At 38.8% G+C, this 27,971-nt stretch overlaps 1 protein-coding gene across 5 annotated transcripts in view; it reads right to left on the bottom strand.

Moving 5' to 3' along the window:
• Positions 1–27,971, bottom strand: part of Umad1 (UBAP1-MVB12-associated (UMA) domain containing 1) — a 197,885-nt gene that overhangs the window by 60,458 nt on the left and 109,456 nt on the right. For all 5 annotated transcript variants that reach the window (XR_009588276.1, XR_009588277.1, XM_060374133.1 and 2 more), the window contains exon 3: positions 18,321–18,382. Coding sequence is in view for 3 of the 5 variants with exons in the window: in XM_060374133.1 (XP_060230116.1) it covers positions 18,321–18,382 (62 nt within the window). In the remaining 2 variants the exon portion in view is untranslated. The remainder of the gene's footprint in view (positions 1–18,320; positions 18,383–27,971) is intronic.

Genomic DNA, 27,971 nt, shown 5'->3' with positions numbered 1-27,971 from the left:
TGCCCCTTGGCTGCACCATGATCCTTCCTGGGCATCTGCTTCAGCGTCATTGGTCTCCCATCTCTGTAAGGACTGCTGCTAACACTAACAAACACAACAGCCGAGGATTTCCACATGTGTAATCCCTGGCCTTTCCACTCCCAGGCAGAGATGACTCGGTCTTCATTTTAGGAATATCTCTAAACACATCTCCTTTCCGGTGGTCTGCTACCGTGTTGCTCACCTGAGAAGCTGGGGCCTCTTCAATGTTGCAGCATGGCTCTGGGCATCAGCATTGTCTATCAAAACCATATAACAGCTTCATACTGACAGCTAAATTATGTATATATTTTCTACCTGTCTTTTAGGGCCTTCTGCAACGTGGCTCCAAGCTGCTACTTCAGTCATGCTACTTACAACTTGCTTTCCAAGGTAACTACAACTCGACCTAAATCAATTGCTTTTCTCTGACCTTGTTTGTGTATTGGTAGCTTCATGTTTTTACTCATAAAAATATCAACAAGTTCTTACTACATTTTTCTCTTTTTTCAGATGATTACCTATTATAGTTTCTATTGGAAGAGAATCTTGTTCTATGAATTAAAAAAGAACATTTTTTGATATACTTAATTAATGTGATCGCTACCTTCAACACTCCTCTAACACTTTGTACCATGCTCTTCCAATACTTTGTACAACACTCACCACAGTCTACAGAGGAAGCTCCTTTCTTATCAGCAGGTTATTCTAGATCCTAGAAAGTCCAAGAGCTGCATTTCTACTCCTCTCTGACTCCATCCTAGTGGCAGCATGGTACTACATGAATCTAATAGTTATCAGTGTAAAGAACTGAAAAAGAATATGAGTCTTAAGTCAGGTGTGGTGGCTCACACCCACAATCCCAACAACTGGAGGCTAGGGCAGGAGGATCACTGAGTTCAAAGCTCAGTACAGAGTGAGACAAAGATAGCTAGGGCTACAGAGTGAGACACTATCAAAGAAACAACAACTAAATAAATGATTAAATAAAATAAAAAGCAATGTCTACATCATTAAATAATCTATATATTTCTCCTGTTCCTTAGGATACTGGTGGACACAATCTGTAACAATATCTTCCTGGTCTCTTTATGTTTTATTTTTCCAAAAATTTTTTTAAAAATGCTGAAAATATGGAAGTCAATCTGGCGCTTTCTCAGACAAATAGGAATAGTGCTTCCTTAAGACCCAGCTATACCACTGCTAGGTATATACCCAAAATTTGCTCAAGTACACAACAAGGATATTTGCTCAGCCATGTTTGTAGCAGCTTTATTTGTAATAGCCAGAACCTGGAAACAACCCAGATATCCATCAACAGAGGAATGGATACAGAAATTGTGGTATTTTTACACAATGGAATACTACTCAGCAATCAAAAATGAGGAAATCATGAAATCTGCAGGCAAATGGTGGGATCTTGAAAAGATGATTCTGAGTGAAGTATCCCAGAAGGAGAAAGACAAACATGGTATATACTCGCTTATATAGACCTACAAGATATGATAAACATAATGAAATCTTTACACCTAAAGAAGATAAACAATAAAGAGGACACAGGGTAAGATGATCAATCCTCACTTAGAAAGACAAATGGGATGTGCACTGGACGTATGACAGGGGTCTACCACAGAAGGCATCTGAAAGACTCTACTTAGCAGTGTTTCAAAGCAGATACTAAGATTTATAACCAAACCTTCGGCAGAGTGCAGGGAATCACATGAAAGAAGGGGAGTTAGTATGACGTGGAAATGATAGGAGCTCCACAAGGACCAAATATGTCTGGGCACAGGGGTCTTTTCTGAGACTGACACTCCACCAAGGACCATGTATGAATATAACTTAGAACCTTTGCTCGGATGAAGCCTGTGGTATGCTCAGTTACCAACTGGTTTCCCATAGTAAGGGGAACAGGGACTATTTCTGACAGGAACTCAATGGCAGGCTCTTTGACCTCCCCACCCCCAAAGGGAGGAGCAGTCCTGCTAGACCACAGAGGAGGACTATGCAGCCAGTCCTGAAGATACCTGATAAAACAGGGCCAGATGAAAGGGGAGGAGGTCCTCCCCAATCAGTGGACTTGGAAAGGGGCAGGGAGGAGATGAGGGACAGAGGGTGGAATTGGGAGGGAATAAGGGAGCAGGATACAGCTGGGATACAGAGTTAATAAAATGTAACTAATAATAAAAGATAAATTAAATTAAAAATGCTGAAAATAGATTCTTTTCTCATATAATATATCCTGATTATAGTTTCTCCTTCTTCACAGTTCCTCCCTACCTCTTTCCCCTCTGAATCTACTCCCTTTCTATGTCTCATTAGAAGAGAACAGCCTTCTAAGAAATAACAACTAAACTTGACAAAATAAAATATAATTAGATGAAGCAAAACAGTCATATTGAAGTTGGACATAGCAATCCAACAGGAGGAAAAGTGTCTGAAAAGCCGGCACAAGAGTCAGGGAACCTCTCATCCTCACAGCCGGGAGTCCTAAAGAAATACTCAGCTAAAAGCTATGATATATATACAAAGGAACTGGTGCAGACCCATGTAGGCCCTGTGCTCACTGCCTCAGTCTCTGTGCGTTCCTGTACACCTTGCTTAGTCGACTCAGAGGGCCTTGTTCTCATGCCCTCCCTTCCCTCTGGTTCTTACACTCTTTCTACCTCTTCTTCTGCAAGATTCCCGAGGTTCTGAGGGGAGGGATTTGATGGAGATCTCCAGTTTGGACTCTATCCCCATAACGTCTGGATGTGTGGCTCTATATCTTTCCCATTGCTGCCAAAGGATGATGATTGGATAAGGCAGTAATCTATGAGTATAACAGAATATCATTAGTGATCACTTTATTGATTTTTTTTAAAGACCAGTATTGTTGGTTTACCTTAGTTCTCTGGCTATCTAGTCTCCAGTTCTTGGTTACCCAAGCAGTGCTGGGTATGGGTTCCTTCTGTGGAGTGGGCCTTAAGTCAAATCAGACATTGGTTTCTTTGTATTCTTCCACATAAAAACAACTGACAGTACAGTGATTAAAGTTCCCTGTAAAAATGTGTCACTAGGCTACATAAAGATGTAATGTAAATATTAATCTGTTCTTTACGTTTACTTGAGCAAAGGGAATGTGAAAGGACATGTTTAAATTAAGAGACAGAAAGGAAATGGGGGTTTCAAGGAAGAAAAAAATTACAGAAGAAAAACCTATTTCACAAAATGCAGTCCGTGGAAAAATCAGCTGAATGTCAAGATTAAAAGGAAAAAAAAAATCCATAAAGTCTTTGAAACTGGACCCATGTCAACGGCCTTTTAGGCTTGATGGCAAAATACAAAGCCAGGGCTTCCAGAATGTGAAAATCTTTCTCCAGGAACCACAAAAGCAATTCCTCAATAATCAGGAGCCACTGTGGCCCCAAAAGATGCTCAGCATAAATTGCGTACTACAGAGACAGTCAAGATTCAAAAGGCCAGCAATTTCAAAAGGACTCTTCTCAAGGCTGTAATTAGTCATTCAGGCAAAAACTGCGCACACATCTAATCGCATACATAATTGGCTAATTGTGTCCTCAAAATAAAGGGTAAGGGGTTAATTGTATCCACATCTGGTCATAAAGAAGGAAGTTGTCCTTTAAAAATATGACACTATACTTAAAAGAAATTCGCATTAAACAACCATCCCCATTATGGCTAATAATTATAATACTAATTCATGCTTATAAATTAATACCTTTCACTGAGATCCTGAAAACACTTCACAAACATTAGTCTTACAATGTTCCTGTGAGGTATGAAAGGCGATATCCCAGTGATGTCAGTGAGGAAGCACAACAAGGTTAGGTAGTTGTCTTCCCCAAGGGAGGAGCAGTCCTGCTAGGCCACAGAGGAGGATTTTGCAGTCAATCCTGAAGATACCTGATAAAACAGGGTCAGATGAAAGGGGAGGAGGCCCTCCCCTATCAGTGGACTTGGAAAGGGGTAGGGAGAAGATGAGGGAGGGAGGGTGGGATTGGGAGGGAATGAGGGAGTGGGATACAGCTGAGATACAGTTAATAAACTGTAACTAATATTAAAAAAATAAAAATGTAATTTAAAAAACCGAAAACAACAACAACAAAAAGAAGCTAAACAACAAGGAGGACCCTAGGAAAGATGCTTAATTCTCACTCAGAAGGGCAAACAGGATAGACATTGGAAGCGGGAGAAGATAGGGAACAGGTCAGGAGCCTGACACAGAGGGCCTCTGAAAGACTCTACCCAGCAGGGTATGGAAGCAGACGCTGAGACTCATAATCAAACTTTGGCCAGAGTGCAGAAAATCTTATGTAAGAAGGGGAGATAGAAAGAACTGGAAGGAACAGGAACCCCACAAGGAGGTCAACAAAGTCAAAATATCTGGGCCCAAGGGGGCCTGAAGAGACTGATGAATCAACCAAGAACCAAACATGGAGAGGACCTAGACCCCCTGCTCAGATGTAGCCATGGACAGCTCAGTCTCCAAGTGGTTTCCCTAGTAAAGAGAGAAGGGGCAGTCTTTGGTATGAACTCAGTTACCTGTTCTTCGATTACCTCCCCCTGGTGAGGTAGCCTTACTAGGCCACAGAGAAAGAGGATCCAGACAGTAATGATGAGGCCTGATAGGCTAGGGTCAGATAGCAGGGGAGGAAGACCTCTCCCATCAGTAGACTATGGGAGGGATTTACGGAGGGGAGTGATGGAGAGTGGCACTGGAAGGAGATGAGGGAGGGGGCTACAGCCAGGATACAAAATGAATAAACTGTTGTTAATAATAATAATAATAATAATAATAATAATAATAATAATAAAGAACTGAGGAGCTCAAAAGTCAGAAGGAAGACCAATCTCAAAAAAGACAGTGACAAAGAAATAAGGCGGTAAGGGCCTGATCTGTGGTCCTGCTATGAGGGCTAAGAGACAGGATCAACAACGGATGCTCTGACATGTCCCACTGAGTAGCTCAAATGAAGAAAGAAGGGGCAGTCTTCATGGCTGCAGTATACATCACCCCTGTGACCAGGGTTCCTGAAGGCTTAGCATTGTGTGCCTTTCTAATGCTTTATTAGAGTTACTGTTACTAAAACGGACACATGTACTTTCACATCATTAATATTTTCCATCAATGAAAAACATAAAATTGTTTTTAGTGAAACGCTCACGTGTTGTATCTAAAATTAGAAGATGAAATATATTTTCCTTTAAAATAAAAGTGGAACATGCCAGTTCAGCCAGATATATAGTCTTGAGACCCTAAAACACTATGGTGAGATTCTAGATCAGGTTTAAGCACTTTTCCTATTTAATATTAATTTCCTTTTCATAATTTTTAAATGTGGGTAGTATATGTATGAATGTATGTTTTAAGTGTGTACGAATGTGGGTGTGAGAGAGAGAGAGAGTTATCTTTCAGTGTCAGTTGTCTTTCTCAAACACTTCATCTTATTCTTGGAGGCAGGGTCTCTCTCATTGCTGGCTATACTGGATAGCTAACAAGCTCTGATGATCTGCCTGCCTTTACCTCACCTAGCACCAGGGTTACAGACAGGCACTACCATATCCACATTTTTACAGGGCCGATAGGGATCTAAACTCCAGCCTTCTTGCTTATGTGGTGGGCATTTCCCCTATCCCTGTTCACGTACTTCAAGGAGCTGCATTTTTTTTTCCAGTCACATGATTTATAATCACTGAGAATCTTGTTCTCTGCATTGTATAAACCACGATCCAAGAAGATGCTTAAAATTTATTTGCTGAATAAATACATTAAAAAAATAAAACCAAGAAAAACTATCTGTTCTCTAACCCTGGGTAGAGTTAGTTACTGCTGTTAGCCTGGGACTAGCAGCCCAGTGCTGATTGGTATCAGGACCAGCAGGAAGTGGTTAATTGCTGTTTTCAATCAGCAACCTAAAATGAACATTAGGAAAGACCTATCTGCTAAATAATTTACCATTATCTCCACCTTTCTGTTGTTATGAAAATTGCTAGATGGTCTCAGTATGGAAAGCTCCTTCTAAAGTCAGTACTAGACACCTCCAGAAGAGCATTCATGAGACAGTACGGGGACAGAGAGGCGGCTCAGCGCCCGAGAGTGCACTGTTCCCAGGGTCTCAGACTCAGTTCACAGTGCCCACGCCAGATGGCTCCTAGGCACCTGTAAGCCCCAGCTCCAAGGGCATCTGACGCCTCCACCCTCCTCTGGCACTGGCATTCATGTGCACTGGCACACATGGGAGTAAAAGGGTTTATTTGTGATGAGAAAGTGGCGGGGGGGACTTATGAGGAGGAAGGGGACTAGTAGAAAGGACAGGTGGGGGGAAAAAGGTAGCGGGAGCGAATATGATCAAGTATAAGACATATATATATATATATTCAAATATCATCACGAAACCCATTGCTTGATGTAATTTATGTTATAAAGTCACCTTTTAGTTTGTAAAGTTGTACATGCTTGACAACAGCATATGATTTTCTCTTCAGATCCATGTTCTAAGGTAGTATGAATCCAACTCAAGTGAGTGAAGTGACTCATGCGTATTCTTGTAGCACTCAGTTAAGATAAAAACACCATGAGTTTGGTGCCAGCCTGGACTATAGAGTCAGATTCTGTATCAAAAATAAACACACACACACACACACACACACACACACACACACACACACACAAACCCATTTGTTTGTGGTTTTGTGATATTTTGTTTTTTATGGGTTTGTTTGTATATATGAGGTTCTTGATTATTTTTTCTTTTTTAAAAATATTTTGGTTTGTTTGTCTGGTTTGCCAGTTTGTTTTTTAAAGACTGAAAGAGAAAAAAAAGGGAGTAGAAGTGGTTGGGTGGGGAAGTGGTAAGGTCTAGGAGGAGTCTGGGGAGGGGAAACTATAATCAGAACATATTGCAAGAATTTTTTTTTCAAAAAGAAATCCATTAAAATATTAGAAACACTCTTTAAACATGAAAAGGTTTAAATAATACAAAGATATTAGTATAAATATCCTGAAATCATAGGTAACAAATGCAATGTGTGACTGGCCTGCTATTCTCATTTGCTTGTCAAATTTATTCGTGTCTTAAATTCTGCAGGTCTTCCTTAGTTACTAAAGCTATATTGACCATGCTCTTTGCTAAGAACACCTCCTGCTCAATCTGGTCTATAGTAAGCAAAATTAGGTTTCACTATATGAACATCATAAAACCATATTACAGTTCTTTTGTTTCCCTTTTCACGCATGTATGGCTGGACCAATCGACTAACAAAATGACATATTTGCCCTCCTTTGGCAGTGGCTGCAGCACCATGCAGTCAGTGGGCACACTAGATTATCTCCTGAATAATTTTAAAGTCATTAAAAAACTGCATCCTAGGAACCTTCTATTAAAATTTGGATTAAACTAAATATTGTTAAAAGGGAAAAGATAAATTACTTGACTAATTTGAATTGTTTTTTGTCACACGTTTGTGGACTGTTCCCTTAATTGCAGGTTAGTCATGTGTTAGTGAGCAACATTTCCTGGCCCCCTTACTGAAAGTAGCAGTTTATGAGATGCAAATGAAAGCTGCTGCATCCGACTTTAAAAGCTCGCTTAAAAGGCCTATTCTCTCAAAGGCTTTGCTCAGAACTTCTCCTGTTATGTGGGAGATGTAGTGGCTATCCTGTAAGCAACAATACATTGGTTATGACAGACACTTTAAAAGCGGGGGTTGGGGAATAGATAAGCTTAAGACATTGATGTCATCAAAGAGGCATTATACTATTTCTCAACTGCCCAACTTAGGACATTTTTAGATGAAGAAAAAGCAAACTCCTGGTTTAAGTCACCAATTCAGGACTGTCTATTGCTTGGGCAGATAAATGGATTTTGTATTCATCTAGTTATGTGAATACCTGAGGGACTGCCATATTCTTTGAAAGGTGTTTAAAATATCCTAGCTTTCTTAAAAACACAATTTTTATACTTTCTACAAAGTTGTATATCATGATATTAATTCTTTGAAGATTGGCAATTGAAAGCTTTTGTTAAAATGCAAGTGTAGATTGTGAAGAGTTACATTTCAAGCTGTCAATATAACTGATTGTATCACTGTAAATCAAGTTCTCTTGGTAACTGGGTAGGCTCTAGGGGAATGGAACTCAAGGCCTGTAATTTTTTCTGTAGGAAGATTATATTTCCACTTCTTTCCTATAAAGAGACACACTGATGACAGCCTTAATGCGGGTACCAAAAAGAGAACAAGGAAAAAAAGAAAAGGGAGAGAAGAGATAAAGTGATAAAGTAAGGGAAGGGAGGAGTAGGGAGAAGTCAGGAGTGAAGAGGAGAATAGAAAGTACTTGGGGGGTGGGGGCAGGAGTGCCAAAGCTTTTCTCATTTCATTATAGAATACTATATGAACACCCTCCATAAGGGCACACTTTATTTTCAAACTTGTGCTTGTATTAAGTATCCAGTTGAAATCTTACAGCATTTTCATGTTCTCCAGACTATGGCACAACAAGCTGTGGTGGGAAACAACATCAGTTTATTTATTTATTTTTTTTTTAATTTTATTTTTCTCATTACTTACATTTTGTTAATTCTGTATCCCAGCTGTATCCCTCATTCCCTCCCCAATCCCACCCTCCCTCCCTCATCTCCTCCCTGCCCCTTTCCAAGTCCACTGATAGGGGAGGACCTCCTCCCCTTTCATATGACTCCCTTTTGTCAGGTATTTTCAGGACTGGCTGCAAAGTCCTCCTCTGTGGCCTAACAGTACTGCTCCTCCCTTGGGAGGTGAGGAGGTCAAAGAGCCAGTTATTGAGTTCCTGTTAGAAATAGTCCTTGTTACATTTGTAGACACCCAACTTGAGTGCTTAAAACCAAACTCTGGTTTTCTGAGTGTCACAAATCAGTAACCACTGAGCCTTCTCTTCAGCTACCAAGAGTAAATATGTTTATTTTCTCTTTTTTTGCTTAATAAACATTTGTTTTAATGATAGTGAACTAGAATTAATGTACTTGTTTTCCTTATATGAACTTCTTTGAATATTAATATTTATTCATAATTCTTTATTTTCTTTATTAATTACACTTTACTCACTTTGTACCCCCCCGTGGTTCCCTCCCTCCCTCCTCCCATCCCAATCCCTCTCTTCCTATAATGTGATTTAATCAACTTTACTTAATATTGTTGAGCTTACCTATTTGTCTATTAAGTTATTAATTTAATAAAATTGTAAACATAAAAAAAAAAGAAATAGTCCTTGTACCCCTTACTATGGGAAACCAATTGATTACTGAGCTATCACGGGTCACATCCGAGCAGAGGTTCTAGGTTTTATCCTCTCATGGTCTTTGGTTGAGTGTCCATCTCAGAAAAGACCCTGTGCCCAGATATGTTTGGTGCTTGTGGAGCTCCTATCCTTTCCACATCAAACTCCCCTTCTTTCATATGATTCCCTGCACTCACAACATCAGTTTGGAAAGAGCAGATTTGCCTGAAGCTTCGCCAAGGAAACAGTTGCTCTATTAAAGTGAAAACATTTCCCAAAGCTTATTGTTTATGACACTGAACTAGATACTAGAAACTCAAAATGATGGTTTGAATCATGTCCTCCCTTTAAAATGCTTCCAAGTGTCTCCAAGTGATAGACAAGCAAGCTCTAACCACGTGCTGTGGTGTACATGTTAACACAAATGTACCCAGGACAACGGAGTTCATTCCCAGGGTAAAGAAGGTGGTCAGGGGAAGCCTCACAGAGAACTTGATGCCTACTTTGGATCTTCAAGGATAAAAGTAGGTTTTGTGACACCATAGGAGGTATGTGTGTTTCATCCAGACAGACTGCACAGAAAGCTCAGGACATGAGCTTATTTTTTTCTTTTTAGATGAGCCACATTTTATCCACAAGCCTCATAGTTTATAGGAAGTCCACGTTTCTAAGGATTCACTCTCAAAGTTTTGAATCTATGATTATATTATTAGGAATTTCACGTTAAACAAACTACTATAAGAACAGAGGAAAATAGTTTTGCTGTAGGTATCCCTGTAGCTGTGTCAGTACTCACATGCAAGCATTTTCTCTTCAAAAATGAAAAAAAATCAAGGTGGAAAATATAATCTGACCCTTCTGATCTCCCGCAACTATATGTGCAAGTCAGAGTACATACTTAAAGCACATTGGGTCTCAAAGAATGCAACTGTATTATCATTTTATCTCTAGTTACTGGAGTTAAATGAGCAAACAGCAGAGTACAGGCAGCCCACACAGAACTTGGGCATCTTAATCGTAAAGAGCTGCCAGATCAAATATAACTTTTCAAGTATGCCTGAATATTACATGGGACAAATGCTTACTGAAAAATACCTCTTGCCAGCATGGGTGGTGGCACACACCTTTAACCCCAGTACTTGGGTGGCAGAGGCAGGAGGATTACTGTGAGTTTAAGACCAGCATGGTCTACACAGCAATCTCCAGGTCAACCAGGGCTACAGTGAGATGCTGTTAAAAAAAAAAAAAGTGTACCTGTTGAAATCCAAATTTAAATGGGCTTGTATTATTTTGTTACTAACGTAACAACCATAATTTATAAGGTAGTACCTTTAAGTGAAAAAGGAAGCAGCTAAATGAAAGATCTATTACATTCTGGTGGCATTTTGGTTTTCTTTAGGGAATGCTATTAGCTGTACATGAGAGATTTACAACACATAATATAAGAAAGTATGCTTAACTAGCTAGTAAGCTAGAAAAACTTTCCCAACAGCAGTGGGATCTTATCTTTAAATGCTTTTAAAAACACCAAGGAGTCACTCCTAATTAAGAAAAATAGATTAGCACCTTAAGAAATATTAGCAGTGTTCACTGATAGGCTCTATGTATTGCAATACCAAAGTTGTCTGTTATAGTTCTGAAAGGCAAAAAGACCAACAATAACAGACAGCCATAAGACACTGTCCGAACAAATGCTCCTCAAAACAGTTCTTTCGGAAAGGAAGCATCCATTTATGTTAAATGACAATAATTTCAAACAGATAAGAGAAAATCTTTTTCATGGTCACAGAGGTCTTATTAACACATCCTCTACCAATGGCTATAAAAAGAGGGTGCTGAGCAACTCTGGAGCCCTGGAAAGGGGAGAAGCTCAACTATTCCAGTCCACTGTGGTTACTTTTCCTGCACACTGAGCTTATGTGTTGAGGACCAGAATCCTTTCTTCATTAAGGTACCTATAAGAACGAGGAGAAGCTTATAGAGTATACTGGTGGGACACTGATATCCACCTTACATGCATATCAGTCAAAGAAAAAGGAGAGCTTATCCATCAAACTTAAGCAGCACCCTCTCATTTCATGCTAACTGTATGGTCCTTTGCAGGACAAATAAAAAGACTGCCCAAGATATAAAAGGCTTTCTCAAGAAAACCACCAGTCTTGAAGTTTTGGGGAACAGATCCACTTGTTACTCCTTTTAGAGAAAGTATGTCACTAATTCAAGTATTACATTTACTTTCTCAGAAGGACCTTTACAAATTTCATTATTATGAATGTTTATCCAATTGTTTTTCTTTGCTTAACAAAATGTAACTTTCGTTTATTTCAGTGTTCTACAACCCTTAAGCTAATGCTTTAAAAGTTACAAGATTTAAAAGTACTATACACTGATATTATCTTTTTCATTCCACAAATAAGACAGGTAAATGTCACTATTTCTAGTGACATATTTCTAGTTTCATCGCGTTCGCAGAAGCTGATTGACTATTGTGTCCCTTCAACACGGAAGTTCTGTCTGGCTGATCTCTTTAAAGACTCACTTTCAGTTGCTAACATGAGTAACAATACCCACTAACAAAATAGGTGACACTGATATTCAACAACCTTAAACTATGGTAATTTATAACTCATTTTTTGGTATGGAAACGTGAACGGGGACCTCTGGAAACCGATATTCACTGAGAATTATGCTATCATTAACAACAGTGTATGAACAAGGCATGAACATCATCAGGAGAGGAGGTAGAAAGTTGAAAAATGTCAGTATAATTTAATTATCTGGCTTTGGCAGAGCGGAGTGCCATTTGTGCCTTCTTTAGCCAGCCAGTACTTCTAGTCAGCTAAGTCGGGGCAGGCACTGCCAAATCTAAAACTAAAGCATAAATCACTCAATTAACTTTTTTTTTTTTCTGGTAGCCAAATTAGCAACATTATGAAATAAGTGAAATTAATTTAATGCCTTACCTGGAACATAATCTATCAGAAATGGTATCATACCAACATGTGCTGTAAGTATTCAGACAGGTTTCCAAGCCTAATCTTTAAAAGTCAGAACATACTTTACTACTGAATGTACTCACGTCACATCTTCAATAGCCACCTGTGGCAAATGGTTACTAAACTATGCAGTGTAGTTAAACTAAATGTTAAGAAGAGTCCTGTTAGCTGGGCTGGGTGGCACATGCCTGTAATCCCAGCACTGGAGGAAGCAGGGGAATGTGAATCTCTGTGAGTTTGAAGCCAGCCTGGTCTACAAAGCAAGTCCAGGACAGACAAGGCTAGACAGAGAAACCCTGTCTTGAAAACTAAAAACAAACAAACAAACAAACAAATAAACGAGCCATATTTCTTTTTTTAATCACTCCCTAATGTTTTTCTCTGAGCTGGATGTCAGGCCCCTAGTGAGGTTATTTGTTCTTTTGTGTTAACGAACAAAGTAAGCTCCAAAGTACAAAATGTTATACCACTGGAAACAGACATGGAGTCTGAAAAGCGCAATTCTGGCTGCTTGTTAACACTCAGTATGCAAGTGTGAAACTGCTTGCTTTTCCTGCTTAATTTTTTGATTGTGTCAAATTTCAGGAACTTGAGTTTTCTTCTAGGACCTAGCTATTGGCCACATTATCCAACATTTAGTAGAATACTTAACATCTTTATCATTTGTTGGCTTTTTAAATAAAATAATATTTCAAAGAGTTAAATTATTTAAATCTCTAAACCCAAAGTGGTTTAATCCATGGTAAGACTCATGGATTCTTGTTATGAAAATAACTTGAAAAAATCATATTAATAACCACAATTGAGTAAAATACATATACTAACTTGAAGGCTAACAAGCCTGCATGAAACTATAAGAGGCAGCTTCTGCACTTGCATGCTAAACTGAGACCTCACTGATAAACTACAGTGGAGATGATTATTGTTAGAAAAGTAAGTGAGAGGAGTGCCAGCACTTTGTCCTTAAATCTGAACAGAAGCTGTAAAAAGTTTTTCTTTTGTAATAACTGCTAGCTCATTTTTTGTTTTCTCATTTATTGTTAGAAAAGTTTTAATTGAACTTTGGGCTTTTAATTGCCTTCTGGGCAACATAATAAAAATCAGGAAGTTAGATTATAGATTCTACTATAAATGCTTAAAAAGATCTTCAGAAGCAAACAGACTATTCATCTTAATGACTTAAAATGTGACTATATTAAAACTAATTGTCATATATGTTGCAGTGTACAATTTATTATTTAACTGTAATTCTCAAAATGTTATCTTTGTATCTCAAACACTTGCATGTTATTATCTCTATGCATTATAAACTCCTTAACACTTGGACGGTGGTGTTGATTTACCTAGTTAAATAATGATTGCCTCTGTAATACTCTAAATTTTTCCTGATTGATGGCTGCCTCTAAGACATCATTATAACTTTAGTCCTGGAGTTCAAGCATAGTCCACTGCCTTGCTTGTCTTCATATGGTGAAGAATAAGTGTAGGTGTATAAGCCAAGACATTTTGAAGCTTAGAGAATATTTAACAGAGCTTCTCCCAAAACAGGTTTCTACGAAATATTTGTTGAAACAAATGGAGAGTCTGATGTCTCAAAAAAGCACTTGGGTGAGAAGCCAGAATGTTAGTGTTTATCGACCAATAGAAGCATGTCTTAATCAAGCAACGGTAAAATGCAAACTGTTATTCATCAGCTCTTTCTATGGTAAACTTGTCTTACAGCCAACTAAATATTGCCTACACATCTTCAAACTAATTCAGTTACCTTTTTTCTAGTGTTTCTGTTAGGATTCTAGCATTTTCCACCTAACTAAAACCACTGCACAAATCACATCTCCCAGCTCTCAGGAAACATATTTTATCTCTGTAGGCTGAGAGGATGGCTCAGCAGGCAAGAGCACTTTCTGCCAGGCCTCGCAATCATAACACAATCCTGGTAAACACATGATGAAAGGAGACCAGCTCACGCAAGCTGTTCTCTGACTTCCACACACGCACCATGGCATGTGTGTGTAATTACGCAAGCACACATACACCGATAAAAATGTTTAGAAACAATACTCTTCTGGCCACTACCTGTGATTTGTCACACATTATATACTATAAGCAACTATAGGATGTAAATATCATTTGATGCATAAATTTCAAAAAATTAAAAATCAGTACAAAGGAAAAAGTATACCTATTATATATTAATTACAAAATAAAACATTGCTGTATGTTCTATGCTGCTTACACCTTCATGTGGAAACAGAAATAGAAACTATCATTTAAACTGTTCATTTAAACTCTAGGGAGAGGCTCCCGGCTCCCAGAGTGCACTGCATACGAGTCTGTGTCCCTGAGGTTGGGCCTGTCTAATCAGCTGACTACTCTGAGCACCAAAACATTTCAACCTTCCCATGACCATAGAGGGTTGAGCATCCCTGTCCAAATTTTCACCATCTCTTCATGTCACTGTCATCTATGACATGATATAGAACTACCTTTCTTTTTACAGGGAGAAGAGATACACGTTTCTAATATAAAGCAGAAGATAGAATTTGATGCTAAAGAGGACTATTTACCTAGTCATAACTCAGAAGTCACTGGCAGGGCGTGCGTGCCACAGCACAGGAGGCTATATGCTAAGGAAGGTGTGCTCTCCACCCTCTGAGCACTGGCATTACAGTGAGGTCATCAAGGCAGCGTACGTGTGCAGAAGTCACCGGGGTTGTCCTTGGCTGGAGCAGCAGAGAAAAGGGTCCCCAGGAGGTGGTGGTTGAACACAGTCTGAGTTCAACTCTGACTGGTTTTAAGGGATTTTAGAGTTACACGAGGAACAAAACCAGCTATTTGGAAAGTGATCTGGGAAAGAAACACTGATCCAGTAAACAGTCAAGTGAATAGATGAGAGCTTAGCTGAGGGAAGAGAAGCCTTATATGAAAATGTTCAATAGGTAGGATCATTAGGACTTGATAAGGAGGTAAGACAAATGCATCCAAATCACATTTAGGTTTTTAATTTGGTAGATGTATCATGGCATTAAAAAATTGTCAGTTATATATTTTTTCAGGACATTATATATAACAGAAGTAAATCTGAGTATATAAGGTCTATTTTAATTCTAGTTAGGTGGTAAATAAATGATCTGAGATGTGATAAATGTAATGGAGAAGATGAAACAAAGCTATGTGATGGTGACTGGGGGAGAGATATTTCAGAAGAGGTAGTCATGAGAAATGCTAGCAACATAAAAGATAACTTACATGATAATAAAGAGTCAAGGGAACCTTTGGTGATGAGGGTGAGTGTGAGGAACACAAAGGAAAAAGAGCTCAGCATCATCAAATGACAGGAAGGCCAGTGGCATGGTGGGAAGGGGCAAGGTGTGGGGAGAAATGAGAATTAATAGTGCATGGGTTCCCTGGAGCCCACTCTAGGGTTTGTGCTCATTTTCCTTAAGTAGTCAGCTAGCTTCAAGTCAATGAATGCTGTGAGCTGACTCATTTTGGTTGGCTATGTGAAAAACGGGCTGTAGGGAACACTGGAGGTAGAAAGCTTACATAAGTGGTGGCTTCTGACTGCTCTAACAGTGACAAGGCTGAGAGACTGCTGTAATCCAGAAACAGAGGCTAAGATGACAAGACGTGAAAGGGACAAAAATGGAATGTGAAGGACAGAGTGGAGCCAAGGACGACTCAGAGGATTCGGTTCTACATCATGTCATAGATGACCGTGACATGAAGAGATGATGGAAACTTGGATAGAGATGCTTTGAGGGGTGCGAAAATCATCAAGTAAAGCCCTCTATGGTCAAGCGAAGATTGAAATGTTTAGGTACTGAGTAAAATGTAGCTGGTTAGACAGGCCCAAACTCATGGCCACAGACTCTTATACAGTGCACTGTGGGAGTTGTGAGCCTCAACCCGGAGTTTAAATGAACAGATTAGATGATAGTTTCTATTCTGTTTCTACATGAAGATATAAGCAATGTTTTCATTGCTGAGTTTTTAAAGAAGAGAAATAAGAGAATTACATTTTATATGTTTAAGGTAAAGATAAATACTTTTGACTTTTTTGTTTTAGTTTCCAAGACAGGCTTTCTCTATTTAGCCTTAGCTGCCCTGGACTTGCTTTGTATACCAGGCTGGCCTAGTACTCACAGCGATCCACCTGCCTCTGCCTCCTCGAGTGCTGGAATCACAAGCATGCACCACTGTGTCCTGCTTTGGCTTTTTCATGATAAATCATAGCCAGCCTCTTGCATTATAATTTAACTATGTGGTTTCCTCTGTAGCATCCCCATTTCTTCTGAGCCCTCTGACAGAAAACACTGGCTGATCCATTACTCAGAAAGTACTTCTGACACATATGAGTACATACATCAGCTAGCACTAAGGTACTAACAGAAAGTCTAGGAAGCAGCACAGCAACGAGCCAGGTCAAACCCCTGGGGACTGCCACCTTCCAAAGCTCCTTTCCTTAAGCTTTGGAAGTCTTCATATAGATGAGCAAACTTAAGAAAAGAGCAGACTGTCAAGTGTGCAGACACATCCAGTTCATAATGTTACTATGCTGCAGTCTCCACATGCCTCCCCACCCCCGACATGTTCCACTTGACATGTGCAAACTGAATTCTCAAGGTAATAGCATTAACAGATATGGCTTTGGGGAGATAATTAGGTCATGAGGGTGGAACCTTCATAAGGGGAATTGTTTCCTTTAATAAGGGGTGAAGGTCAGAGCTCCATGTCCTGACAGAAGAAGGTGCCATCTATGAACTAAAAAAGCAGGCACTTACTGAACAGCAAAGTTGCTAGCACCTTGATCTTGGGGCTTTCCAGCTCTAGAACTTAAGATAATTTCCTGCTGTTTGTAAGCCTGTATTCAGTGTACAATCCTTTGTAATTGTAGTTTGATAAAGACACTAAGCATAACTAAAGCACTCATGGTGGTTCACTGCATCATCCTTTATTCCTATCACAGACGGTATTCATGGTCAGCAAGCATAATATGCTTGAAGTAAAATAAAATTGAAGAGATGAAGGTACTTTGTTGTAAAAGGTAGACAGTTTTTGTTGTCCTTGAACCCATTTCTTTTATCAATTCCTACCCAGTTCTTTGTATTGTGCCTTAGGCATAGTCAGTGTTTAGTAAACATTTATTAAATAAATGAGTGAAAAATGAATACATGTAAGTGAAAACATGATTTTTCTTCTTATTCATCAATTTAAATAAGTTTTCTCTTGATTATGAAACGTTTGCTTAGTAAAAATTACTAAAAAATCCCTTAAAATTAAGGTAACTTTCTACTTACAGCTCGTTAACTAACTGTAATTAATGCATTCATTGGTCAGGTTTTTTTGGACACCCTCTCTGCATTAGGTACTGGGGATCCTGTGCTGAAGCAATAGGTCAGACCCTGACCTTGTGGAAACACTCTCTGCTGCAGTGACAAGTGGGAGCATGTAACTGTGCACGAAGCTGCACACTCATGGCTATCTCTTCCACCCGAGTATTATGTTAGTATTTGACATTCCCCTAAGCCTTAAGATGATGACCTCAGTGTGTAGAAAGAACCCTAACATGCTAACATTCCCTCCAGGAGAAAACAGCCTTTTCATGGGAAAAGAAGACATAAACTGGCTTTTCTTCAGAATAGTCAAGAAGTATTCTCTGACACTGTGATAGGAAGACACCAGAATTCTCTACAGATTCATGTTATCTATCCAAACGTGCTAGGGAACAAAATTCACTCAGAAACAGTCAAAATGTTCTGACGAACTCTATTTTCTCTCTTCTGCACCTGCTTCCTCTTAATTTCCGGGTCTCTGTTTTTCTTCCACCCTCTCTTCTGGTCCTCTCTTCTTTTCACCTCCTTCCAAAAGGTCCTGTTTCCTGAACTAGAACAAGCATGATGGCTGGGAGGCCACTCCCTGTACTGCTCACCGCTGGCTTTCACAGACCACATACTTCTCAGTGTTTGGGTAAATCCTCAGGAGAGACTAACTACCTCAGTTACTACCTCAGTTTTACTCCCAAAGGACTCTTGCGGCACTTTACTTACCTCTGAAGACTGGCTGCTTTCTACTTCGGGAGGTTTACGTCTCATTTCATTTGTTGTATCTCCTATGGGACAGAAAGAGAACTTTATTGTCACAAGGCTATCTTCTGTTTGCTCACAGTACTTTTTGTTACTGTATGTTCCATGACATGGGAGCGACCACTATTTCCTTTCTTACAAAGCAAACAAATTAATTTTTAAGAGCAATAAAATATATTTTACAAAGTTCTCATGAATCATTCCATAAACATACACTAAAATGTATTCTGGTTTACATTGAAAAAATAAAATTGATTTGTATTGTGTATATCAAGTCATATTTCAAATAAATCAAAAAAGCTGTTATAACTTGAAGACAGGCAAACTATCTTAAAATACAAATTTCTTTAAGACACGAGTAATCATTCTCCAATTTTGTTTTCTTCAAGCTTAATCTTTACGGCTTTTTTTGGGGGGAGGGTCCCTGTGGATTAAAAGTAGATATGTATGTTTTTGTGTAAAGCAAATGGAAGACAATCTGCAGAGCAGGAAAGAACAATGAAACATAAATAGCCTTCGTTTGCTTAGTACTATGATTTTGAAGTCTAATGCCTCAGAAGATCCTATTATTAAATTAATTTGGACCAGGCTGATGTAAAGACATGGAATAGACGTACAGTTGAGCAAGTATAAGCAAACAACTTATGAATGGTCTGCTTTAATTTGCTTATTACTAATAGTTGGTGATTGGCAAATGGTCAGTACATACCCAATTAGCCTACTTCTCTGAAGCATAATCAGAAGCTAATTTAGTAATCTGTAAATTGTCCTTCCCATGAAATTAGGTCAGCTTATGTATGTACGTAACAGTGAAATTATCAAGCTTAAAGATGATGGTTTGGTTGAAATCAAAGGTAAGGAATTTATTAATGTTAAGAAATGTGAGCATAAAGCATGACAAGTTTACACGGTAAACTTTTTCTTATGAAACCCTAAAGCTTAGTTTATCAATGGTGACAATTAAAAAAAGGCTCTTGAAGACTTTACAGAACTAAATGAAACTTGTTATAATTGTGAACCACGGGCAATTAAAATGTCTGATATAGTTAGCATCTCCATGTATTTCAATACAGACTAATCAATGCACATTCCAGTCCATCAGCTATGTTTTCAACTGGACGCAATATGACTGTTGTTGAGCAGCATTCACCACAAAAAAAGTTATTCAATATTTATTGGTGAGGAGGAGTGGGAGCTAGAGGGAAAGAAATCATCATGAGGCAAGGTGGATCATGAGCATGTAGCAATAAGGACAGACTGATGGCTTAGAAACTGCCCAGGAGTCATCAGATTGGGGATTGAATTCTATGGTTGATGGTCCCACTTATCCATCTTGGTCCCTTTATCCATCTTGAAAGCCAACTGTTTAGCACCATCAAATCTTTCTCTGATGCTGACTCTCTCACTTCCCTACCATGTTTAGAGGATCCTAGCACCACACCGGATGTCCAAGGCTACTCAAGAGGAACCCTGCTACTTAGCCATAAACAGCTTTGAAAATGAGGAGGCTGTGTACTTCTTGTACCTAATCCAGATGGCAATTTCACAGCTCGGAGACTTGAAAGAACTGGCCAGATGGATGGAAAGACTTAGGGATGAATGTATGAAGTAGGTGATCAGTGTTACTTTTAGGGTGTAATAATGTCATCAGAGAAAAGCTACAAATTCAAGTGGTCTCAGCATAGGTTGCCTCCTAAATAATTCAAGAAGATTGTTGAGCTGAAAGTGGCCAACACAATTTATGAGTAAAGTATCATTCAGTTTGGAAAAAAATATTTATTGGTTTAATGAATTAGCAAATTTCTCTTTGTAGTATTTCACTAAAAATCAGTGGCTAACACTTCAAAGATAGCCAGTAAATCTTGTATTTGAGCATGTAATAATACTTTTCTTCTAATATTTGTAAAATTTAAAGGACAATATTATAAATATTACCTTTTATTTTATTTGTAACATAATTGAAAAAAAAACATCTTTAAAATTCAAAAAGTTAATATAGTATATTTTTCAAAAATCATACAGAAAGAAAACCAGCACAGATTTGGTCTGTATATAATAGCCAGATTTGGTGCTGGTCCACCCCCTCCACCATATTCTCGCCATTCCTTTTTGCCTCACTAGGCTCCACACACTATATGTTTTCTTTTCTTCCAATGGTAACTAGTTCTAGCCAGAGATAGTTTATGTCCTATCTTCTGGCCTATTAAAGCAAACATACAATGCCCTTGGTGTTTTTCCCAAGTTTTAAAGATCAGAAATAGTTTCACTAGAAGTAAAATTCCTCCTGTACTATAAACATGTTAGTTTCTTTGTTTAAAAATGTAGATTGTATTTTCAGTAAACGATAAAGGCTACACATACTAATAAGTCTCACTGTGATCTTAAAGGACAAATGTGAAATAATTTAGAGGTTGTCTATTTTTTGTTGTGAAGTGACAGATAGTAAACATGTTGGGCTTTGCAGGCCATATGGTTTCTGTCACAAATACACAACTCCACCACTGTAGCCAAAAGCAGCCATAGACATCATGTGAGCTAATAAGTGGCTATGATCCAAGACAATGTTATTTATGAAAACAGCTGGCAGGCTGGAGAGTTTACTAATCCCCACTGTACAGGAATATTTGCACTGTGCATTTTCTGGGATTAAAATAAAAACAAAACAAAAACATTTGCACTTTTCAAGGAGATGAGAAAGGGAGGGTCAGAGTTATCACCATGACCAAATTCTATTGGGAAAAGGTCAGCATGGGAGAGGAGAAATAGTATAAGAAAGTGAGCACTAGGCCTAAGGGAAGAGACAGTAGAGAAATTTGTGGGCTTGGGAAGGAGACAAATGTACTCTTGGCTCACAGAGAAGAAGTTTGTACAGAAAGTTTGGTTAGCAACGGGGAGAATAGATCCATGTATGCCCCATTAGCACATGGTCCTGGACACTCTTTTCTCTGTGGGTTGGTGAGTTTGAGAGGGCCTAGTTCTATCTGGTTCTACCCTCTCTTTAGTTTCTCTTGATAAAAGATGGCCACAGAGAACATGGTGCTCCAACAAGTCCTCTCCCAGTAGGGGAAGCCTTCCCCAACTCAGCAAATGCTGAGCCTGGATGGAAAGCAGTCTGAGCATTTATTTAAATTAAGAAACCCACTTGCTTCTTGATTTAAACCACATTATTCAACATAAGTTTCTAGGCAAAAAGGGTTTGCTGTCTATCATGGTTTTGTCTCAACTGGCCAAATTTTATATGAAAAGAGGATTGGTATTACCAGCACATCCTCCTCGAGCTCCTAAACACCAGGACTAGACTAATATGAACATAATTGGAGTTTGCCTCCCTATAAGAAGATAGGAGTAGGATGCAACTAGGAAAGATTATATTGAGTGAGTTAGCTCAACACAACGAGGGAAGTGAGGCCTGGTCCTAGAAACCTAGCCAACTATTTTGGGTTCTTACAGTTAGGGATTTTGGAGAACCTACAACCAATTTACTAAACTAGCATAATCCCTAACTATATTCTATATATTTGTCCTTACACCCAAGGTAAGTGTAGTTCTCACCCCTAGTCAAGGAAACTTCTCTTTGCAACAGGCACAGAAAACCCATCAAAATGCAATTTTGGTGTCTAGTCCCAACTAATATATCTACAACACAACTCCTGCACCCAAGGCTCAAGGATCACTGCAGAAGAGGGGAGGAAAAACTGTGAGTTCAAGAAGAACAGGAAGTTTACTGTGAAAATAGCTTTCTTAGAAATGTCACAAACTACACACATGAATTCTACCCAATATGGCTCCTAAACAGGACCTGGATAGGAATGACACCAACAGACATGCTAACAAGGAAGGGGAAAAAAAATCTCATGAAGCTTTAACCCTAGACAAAGAACTACAGGCAGCTAAGGAAAGCTGAGAGTAGGAGAAACAGTCCTCCCCAGGGAAGATCACACCAATCGGTTATCCAATACCACATGGTTAACCCCCAAAGCAAGTTCACACAAGTAATATTATCCTGACTGAGCAGGCTGTATTTGGGAACACACACACACAAACACACTTAACAATTAATTAAAAAAGAGGCCACGAATTTGAAAGAGGAGGTAGAGGGTTTGGAGGGAGAAAAGAGAAGAAGAAAATAATGCAGCATATAAATTATTATATGCTATATTATATATGTAATAATATATTCCTCATGCATATGTATATGTATTATAATCTCAAAAAACATAAAAGGTAGAAAAAATTTTCTAGTAGGATAAACCTACTAAAATCTGTACACCTAAAGAAACTAATCAAGAAGGAAGAATCTGGCTAAAATGCTCAATCCCTATTCAGGAAGGCAAAGAGGACGGACATCAGAAGAAGGAGAAAACAGGAAACACGATAGGAGCCTACCACAGAGCGCCTTTGAAAGATTCTACCCTGCAGGGTATCAAAGCAGATGCTGAGACTTATGTCCAAACTTTGGGTAGAGTACAGGGAATCTTATGAAAGAAGGGGTAGATAGAAAGACCTGGAGAGGACAGGAGCTCCACAAGGAGAGCAACAGAACCAAAAAATCTGGGCACAGGGATCTTTTTGAGTCTGATACTCCAACCAAGGAACATTCATGGAGATAACCTAGAACCCCTGCACAGATGTAACCCATGGCAGCTCAATCTCCAAGTGGGTTTCCTATTAATGGGAACAGGGATTGTCTCTGACATGAACTGATTGGCCTGCTCTTTGATCACCTCCACCTGAGGGGGGAGTAGCCTTACCAGCCACAGAGGAAGACAAAGAAGCCACTCCTGATGAGACCTGTTAGACTAGGATGGGAAGGAAGGAGAGGAAGACCTCCCTTATCAGTGGACTTGGGGAGGGGCATGTGTGGAGAAAGGGGAGGGAGGGTAGGGTTGTGAGGGGGCTATGAGGGGATAAAAAGTGAATAAAGTGTAATTAATAAAAATTAAAATAAAAATATTAAAAAAATAGAAACCAACAAAAACTATATTATGTTATTCATAACTAATCATAAAATCAATTCATAGTATGTTAAGTATATACCTCTATAAATATAATTTTATCTTATTGAGATTAAAGAGACTCCTAAATGAAAAAAATAATAAAAGGTAGAAAAAAATTTCTTTTCTTTATTGAAAAGGATTTATTTCTAGACTTGAGTACCTGAGAGTATAATCTACAAAAAAAATTATTTCAAGGTGTTCACATATTAAAAATGTTTCTATGGTCAGAAATATGAGAAAAAACTGCAGAGCATAAGTTCACAGTTAATTTTTAGTGCATTTTAGTATCTGAAAAATTGTGTAGTAGAGATATGACAAATGTTTTTTTATAGTGCTTTTTTTAAAAAATAAAAATTATGGAGCAGTTTAGTTACCTAATGCCAGTAAATATATACAAAAGCTCATTAACATTTTCTGGGAAATGTAGATAAAGAATTTTTTTAACAGTGATGGCATAACCCACTGATTTTTAAAATACATTATATTTACCTGACACTTTATGCCTTTCTAGTACTTTTTCACAATGTCCTGTTAAATCATTGTGTTGCATTTAGAACATGGCTGCGTCCTACCACATACATAACTTATTGCAGAATAGCTAGCCAGCCACCTTGAAGACACAGGAGAAAAGCCCCAGTTAAAACTTAAAAACATCTTGGAGTGGAGGTGTATGTGCAGGCCTGGGTGCGTGTGTGTGCATAAGGCGTGGTGTGTGTGTGTGTGTGTGTGTGTGTGTGTGTGTATGTGTGTGTGTGTTTGTTGGAGGAAGTATGAGGGAGACTAATAAGAACAAAGTTATGTATGAAAATGCTGTAATGAAACCTATTACTTAGTATGCTAATTCACAAATCTAATACTTAAAAAAATGAAAAATAAAAATATCACTGCAACAAATTCTACCAATTAGAGATTCATTAGAGTTAATGAGCTCTGCTTTTAAAATGCAAATACCCTCTGGGAGTGTTTGTAAATTAGTCATTCAGCAAGTGAAGTAGTGGAAAGAACAGTGCAACGGGCCATGCCATTAGCTCCTTTTTAGTCTTCAGTCACACTCATTATACGAGGCAGTCTGGCAATCTAGAAAGAGAACGGCTTTGACATCTGTCAAGCTCCACCCAAATCCCTCACTACTTCAGAAACCTTATGTAAGCTCTTTCAGCCTCAGTCTCTTCATCTGAAAAATGGAGATGGTGATATACAAGGTGGATGTTAGAAAGATGAAATGAGAGAACATGACAAACACTGACTGTAGAGAGGGCAAGAGAGCCGGAAGGCATGGTGCTGCTGTAAATGGAGGTGTCACTGCTATCCTGCCTATGTCTAGTACCTGCAGTCTTTTCTTCAGTACAATCAATGAACTGAATGTCAGTGTTCCCTCAGAGTCAACACATTAATGTCTAACCTCCAATGTGATAATATTAGGAGGTAAGGCCCTGACTGGGCCATGAGGGTGAGGCACTCATGAATGGGATTATACTGGTACAAGGGTCTAAACAGGCCACTGTTCTTCACCACGAGAGAATGTTTTTATACGGTCTGCATCGTATAATGCAAGCCCTTGCCAGACGGCATATCTGTCAATAATTTGACCTTGCACTTCTCAGCCTCTAGAACTGAGAAATAGATTTTTGTTATTTGTAGACTACCCAGTGCACGGTATTTTGTTGTAACAGAAAGTTAGTGAAACTGACAAGTGGTCCACACACTCTCTGGGAGTGATGTGAGGCAGGCTTCCTTAGAGTTGCTCAATAGAGGCAGTGGCCTATTAGAACCAAGACTGCTGAAGATGCCATTTACTCCACAACATACTATTTCTCAAAAATCGAGTTAGGTTACCCAGTCCAGCTGAGTACACGTCTAAATCTCTTACAGTTCAGTTTAGTTCTTTCCACTTTTTCTAATTTTGTCAGTCTACTTGTGTGCTTTCCATCAGAATGAAGGAAAGGGGAATATACAGAAAAGCAACAGAACTAATTGCCTTATAAATGGCCTGCCCAGGACCCTGCTCAGATTTTGTTGACAAATAGAAAATGAGCAATGAAAGATGGAATGTAGTTAGCAAAAAAAAAAACAAAAAACAAAAAACAACAACAACAAAAAAGGAATTAAAAGTTCAAGCATATAAAATTTAAAGACAAATCCAAATGATACCAAAGAACATGAAATTAGCATACCAAAATTATTAGCAGGATACATCAGCAATGGATAGAATAATGACATCATTCTGGTGACAAAGTGAATGCTTCACAAACATCTGCTGCATTGGCTGTAGGCAAAAAGGAACAGGAAGAATGGATTCTAAGATCGTTCAAGGTGTTGGAAAAGATAAATGTCACGCGCTTAGCCCTCATGAATCTGAAAGGAAACACCTGAACTGGGATGGAGAAAGAGGTGAACAGTGAAAATGCAAGGCAGGGTCACAGTATTTAATGGAAAGAAAGCAAGTAAAATAATAAAACATTCAATGCCAGGTTTATTAGCCATAAACTTGAGCTCACAGCAATGGGTGCAGCAGAAGTAACCTCTGCCGGCTCTGGGTCAGAAAGCACAAGCCAGGAGGAAAACCTTCAGCATCAACTGCAAAGACTGCTGCAGACTGGATATCTGCCTGAGGGAATGGAAACCCTAGAGCCACAGGTATGACTGTTGCTACGTTCATGCCTGTCTTCCTCCCAATGCTAGTGAACTTCTGGGAACCCCACCCGGGATAGCACATGTTACCAAAGATATTAGGATCACCTCTGGAGGTTTTTGGTCTCATTAACAACAATAATAATAAAGACAAAAACAACAACAAAACAACTTAAGAATGGGCTCAGAAGAAAGATTGAGGATAATTTTATCAGAGTTTAAAGAAAAATTCCAGGACAGGTAAGCTGAAAATCTCAGCAGCCTGGAGGCTGGACAAAAAGAGAGAAAGCCATACCATTTGTAAGCAGCTATGTGCAGGCAGGAAGGCTTTAGAGAAAGAGTGGAGGAAGCATACTTAGTCTCTGTCTAGCATTGGAAAGAGACAGAAGAAGATGAAAACTTATGCCACAGTCAAGACTCAGAAGGGTAGGGCACACCCAGTGAGCTTCACAGTGATGGAACAGAGGGTAAGCATTATGGAAAGGAAAGCACATTATCTCATTAAAGAGATAAATATTCCTCCTGTAACTTAGCATGGCATTAAGTGAATCTGCCTTGCTGAGCAGTGGTCACTTAAGTCAGCCCAATTAGAATGTTGGGTCTCCACCTAGGACACAGATTCAGTTCTCCTGATTAAAGCGAAAACAGCTTTAATATGCCTTTAATGCTACTGAAACATTAGTCTGGGAAAAAGGAAACCATTCCTCAGTGAGATCCTGTTATCAAACCTCTGGGTGGGACAGTAGAAAATTTAGCACTACCACCTCCTCAAACTCCAGACCCTTACTCCCTACCAGACTAAGCAAGTGCTCCTGGGAAATACATGGGCAGAAGTGAGCTGAACTGACGTGGATTTATGGACATACACATACTTATCAAGGCTGTGGGTTGTTGGCAGAAAACCAGACAGGATCCTGATAGGGAAGAGAACCCAGAAGCAAAGGAAAATAAAAGGCACTGGCCCAACCTTGGGTGCCGAAAACCACTTAGGCAAAGAACAATTATCCCATATGCCAGAGAGGAGGCAGTAGCTGGAGAACGGGGAAGGGAAGCAACATGTATGATAACTGAGAGCTGATTCTTGTTCATGAATCTGTCCCACCACTGAGGAAGTTTTGGTTCTACTAATTTTGAACAACACAGGGACCAGCAGACTTCTTCTAACCTACAAATACAACTAACTACAAGAGACAACAAGGAAGGTAGAAGGGACTTCATCCATGTCAATAAAAAAGAAATACTGACTGATATTTCATATTTTTATTTTTAAAATGTTCACTTTTGCATTTTATTTTTGTTCTAGTTTCTATTTTACTTAATTAGGTTTTCATGACTGTTCTTTTGTATCTCTGTTATAAAATATTTTATTAGTTTCCATACTACTTACTCATATACTTGCCTCTTATTTACTCTTTCTTTTTATTTTCTCTATTCTCTTTTTATTTCTTATTTATTAATACCCTCAGCTTAAAGAAACAAAAACCAAGACAAAAAAATTTTCAAACTACATTAAATCTACAGTATCCCAGCTCATTTATTTCCAAAGCTTATCTATCTAGGGTGAAACAAAGCACAGAGTACTTTGTATTGCATTTTAATACTGGTCTTGTCAAAATACTGTTTTTGCCTTGTGTTTCTTTAGAACCAAAACCATTCTAGGACCTGAGGAAAAGAAAAGAGCAGTTGTGGCGCAGAAAGCAGTATACAGATCAGGCTTTGGGGACCTGCTGCTGACAAATTCTACTTTAACAATTTGGAAACTTTGACTTGAGAACTCCTAACCAGACACCAAAAAAAAAATCATAATTATAAAAAGATGTAAAAGCAATGGCTAACTAATTAAGAACTAATTGGTTCCCTGGTGAGAGTGAGCAGGTGGGATGTGTGAGCTGTCTGATGATTTGCTTGTTTGCAGAGTAGAAAGCCACAGAAAGAGGAAGGACCAGGTTCCTTCTAGAAGATTCCACACACCAAATCACTATCAAGC

The sequence above is a fragment of the Meriones unguiculatus genome, chromosome 21 (genome assembly GCF_030254825.1).
Source record: "Meriones unguiculatus strain TT.TT164.6M chromosome 21, Bangor_MerUng_6.1, whole genome shotgun sequence".
NCBI classification, from domain to species: Eukaryota; Metazoa; Chordata; class Mammalia; order Rodentia; family Muridae; genus Meriones; species Meriones unguiculatus.
The sequence above is the reverse complement of the archived record's forward strand: the minus strand, read 5'-3'. Positions and strand labels throughout refer to the sequence as shown.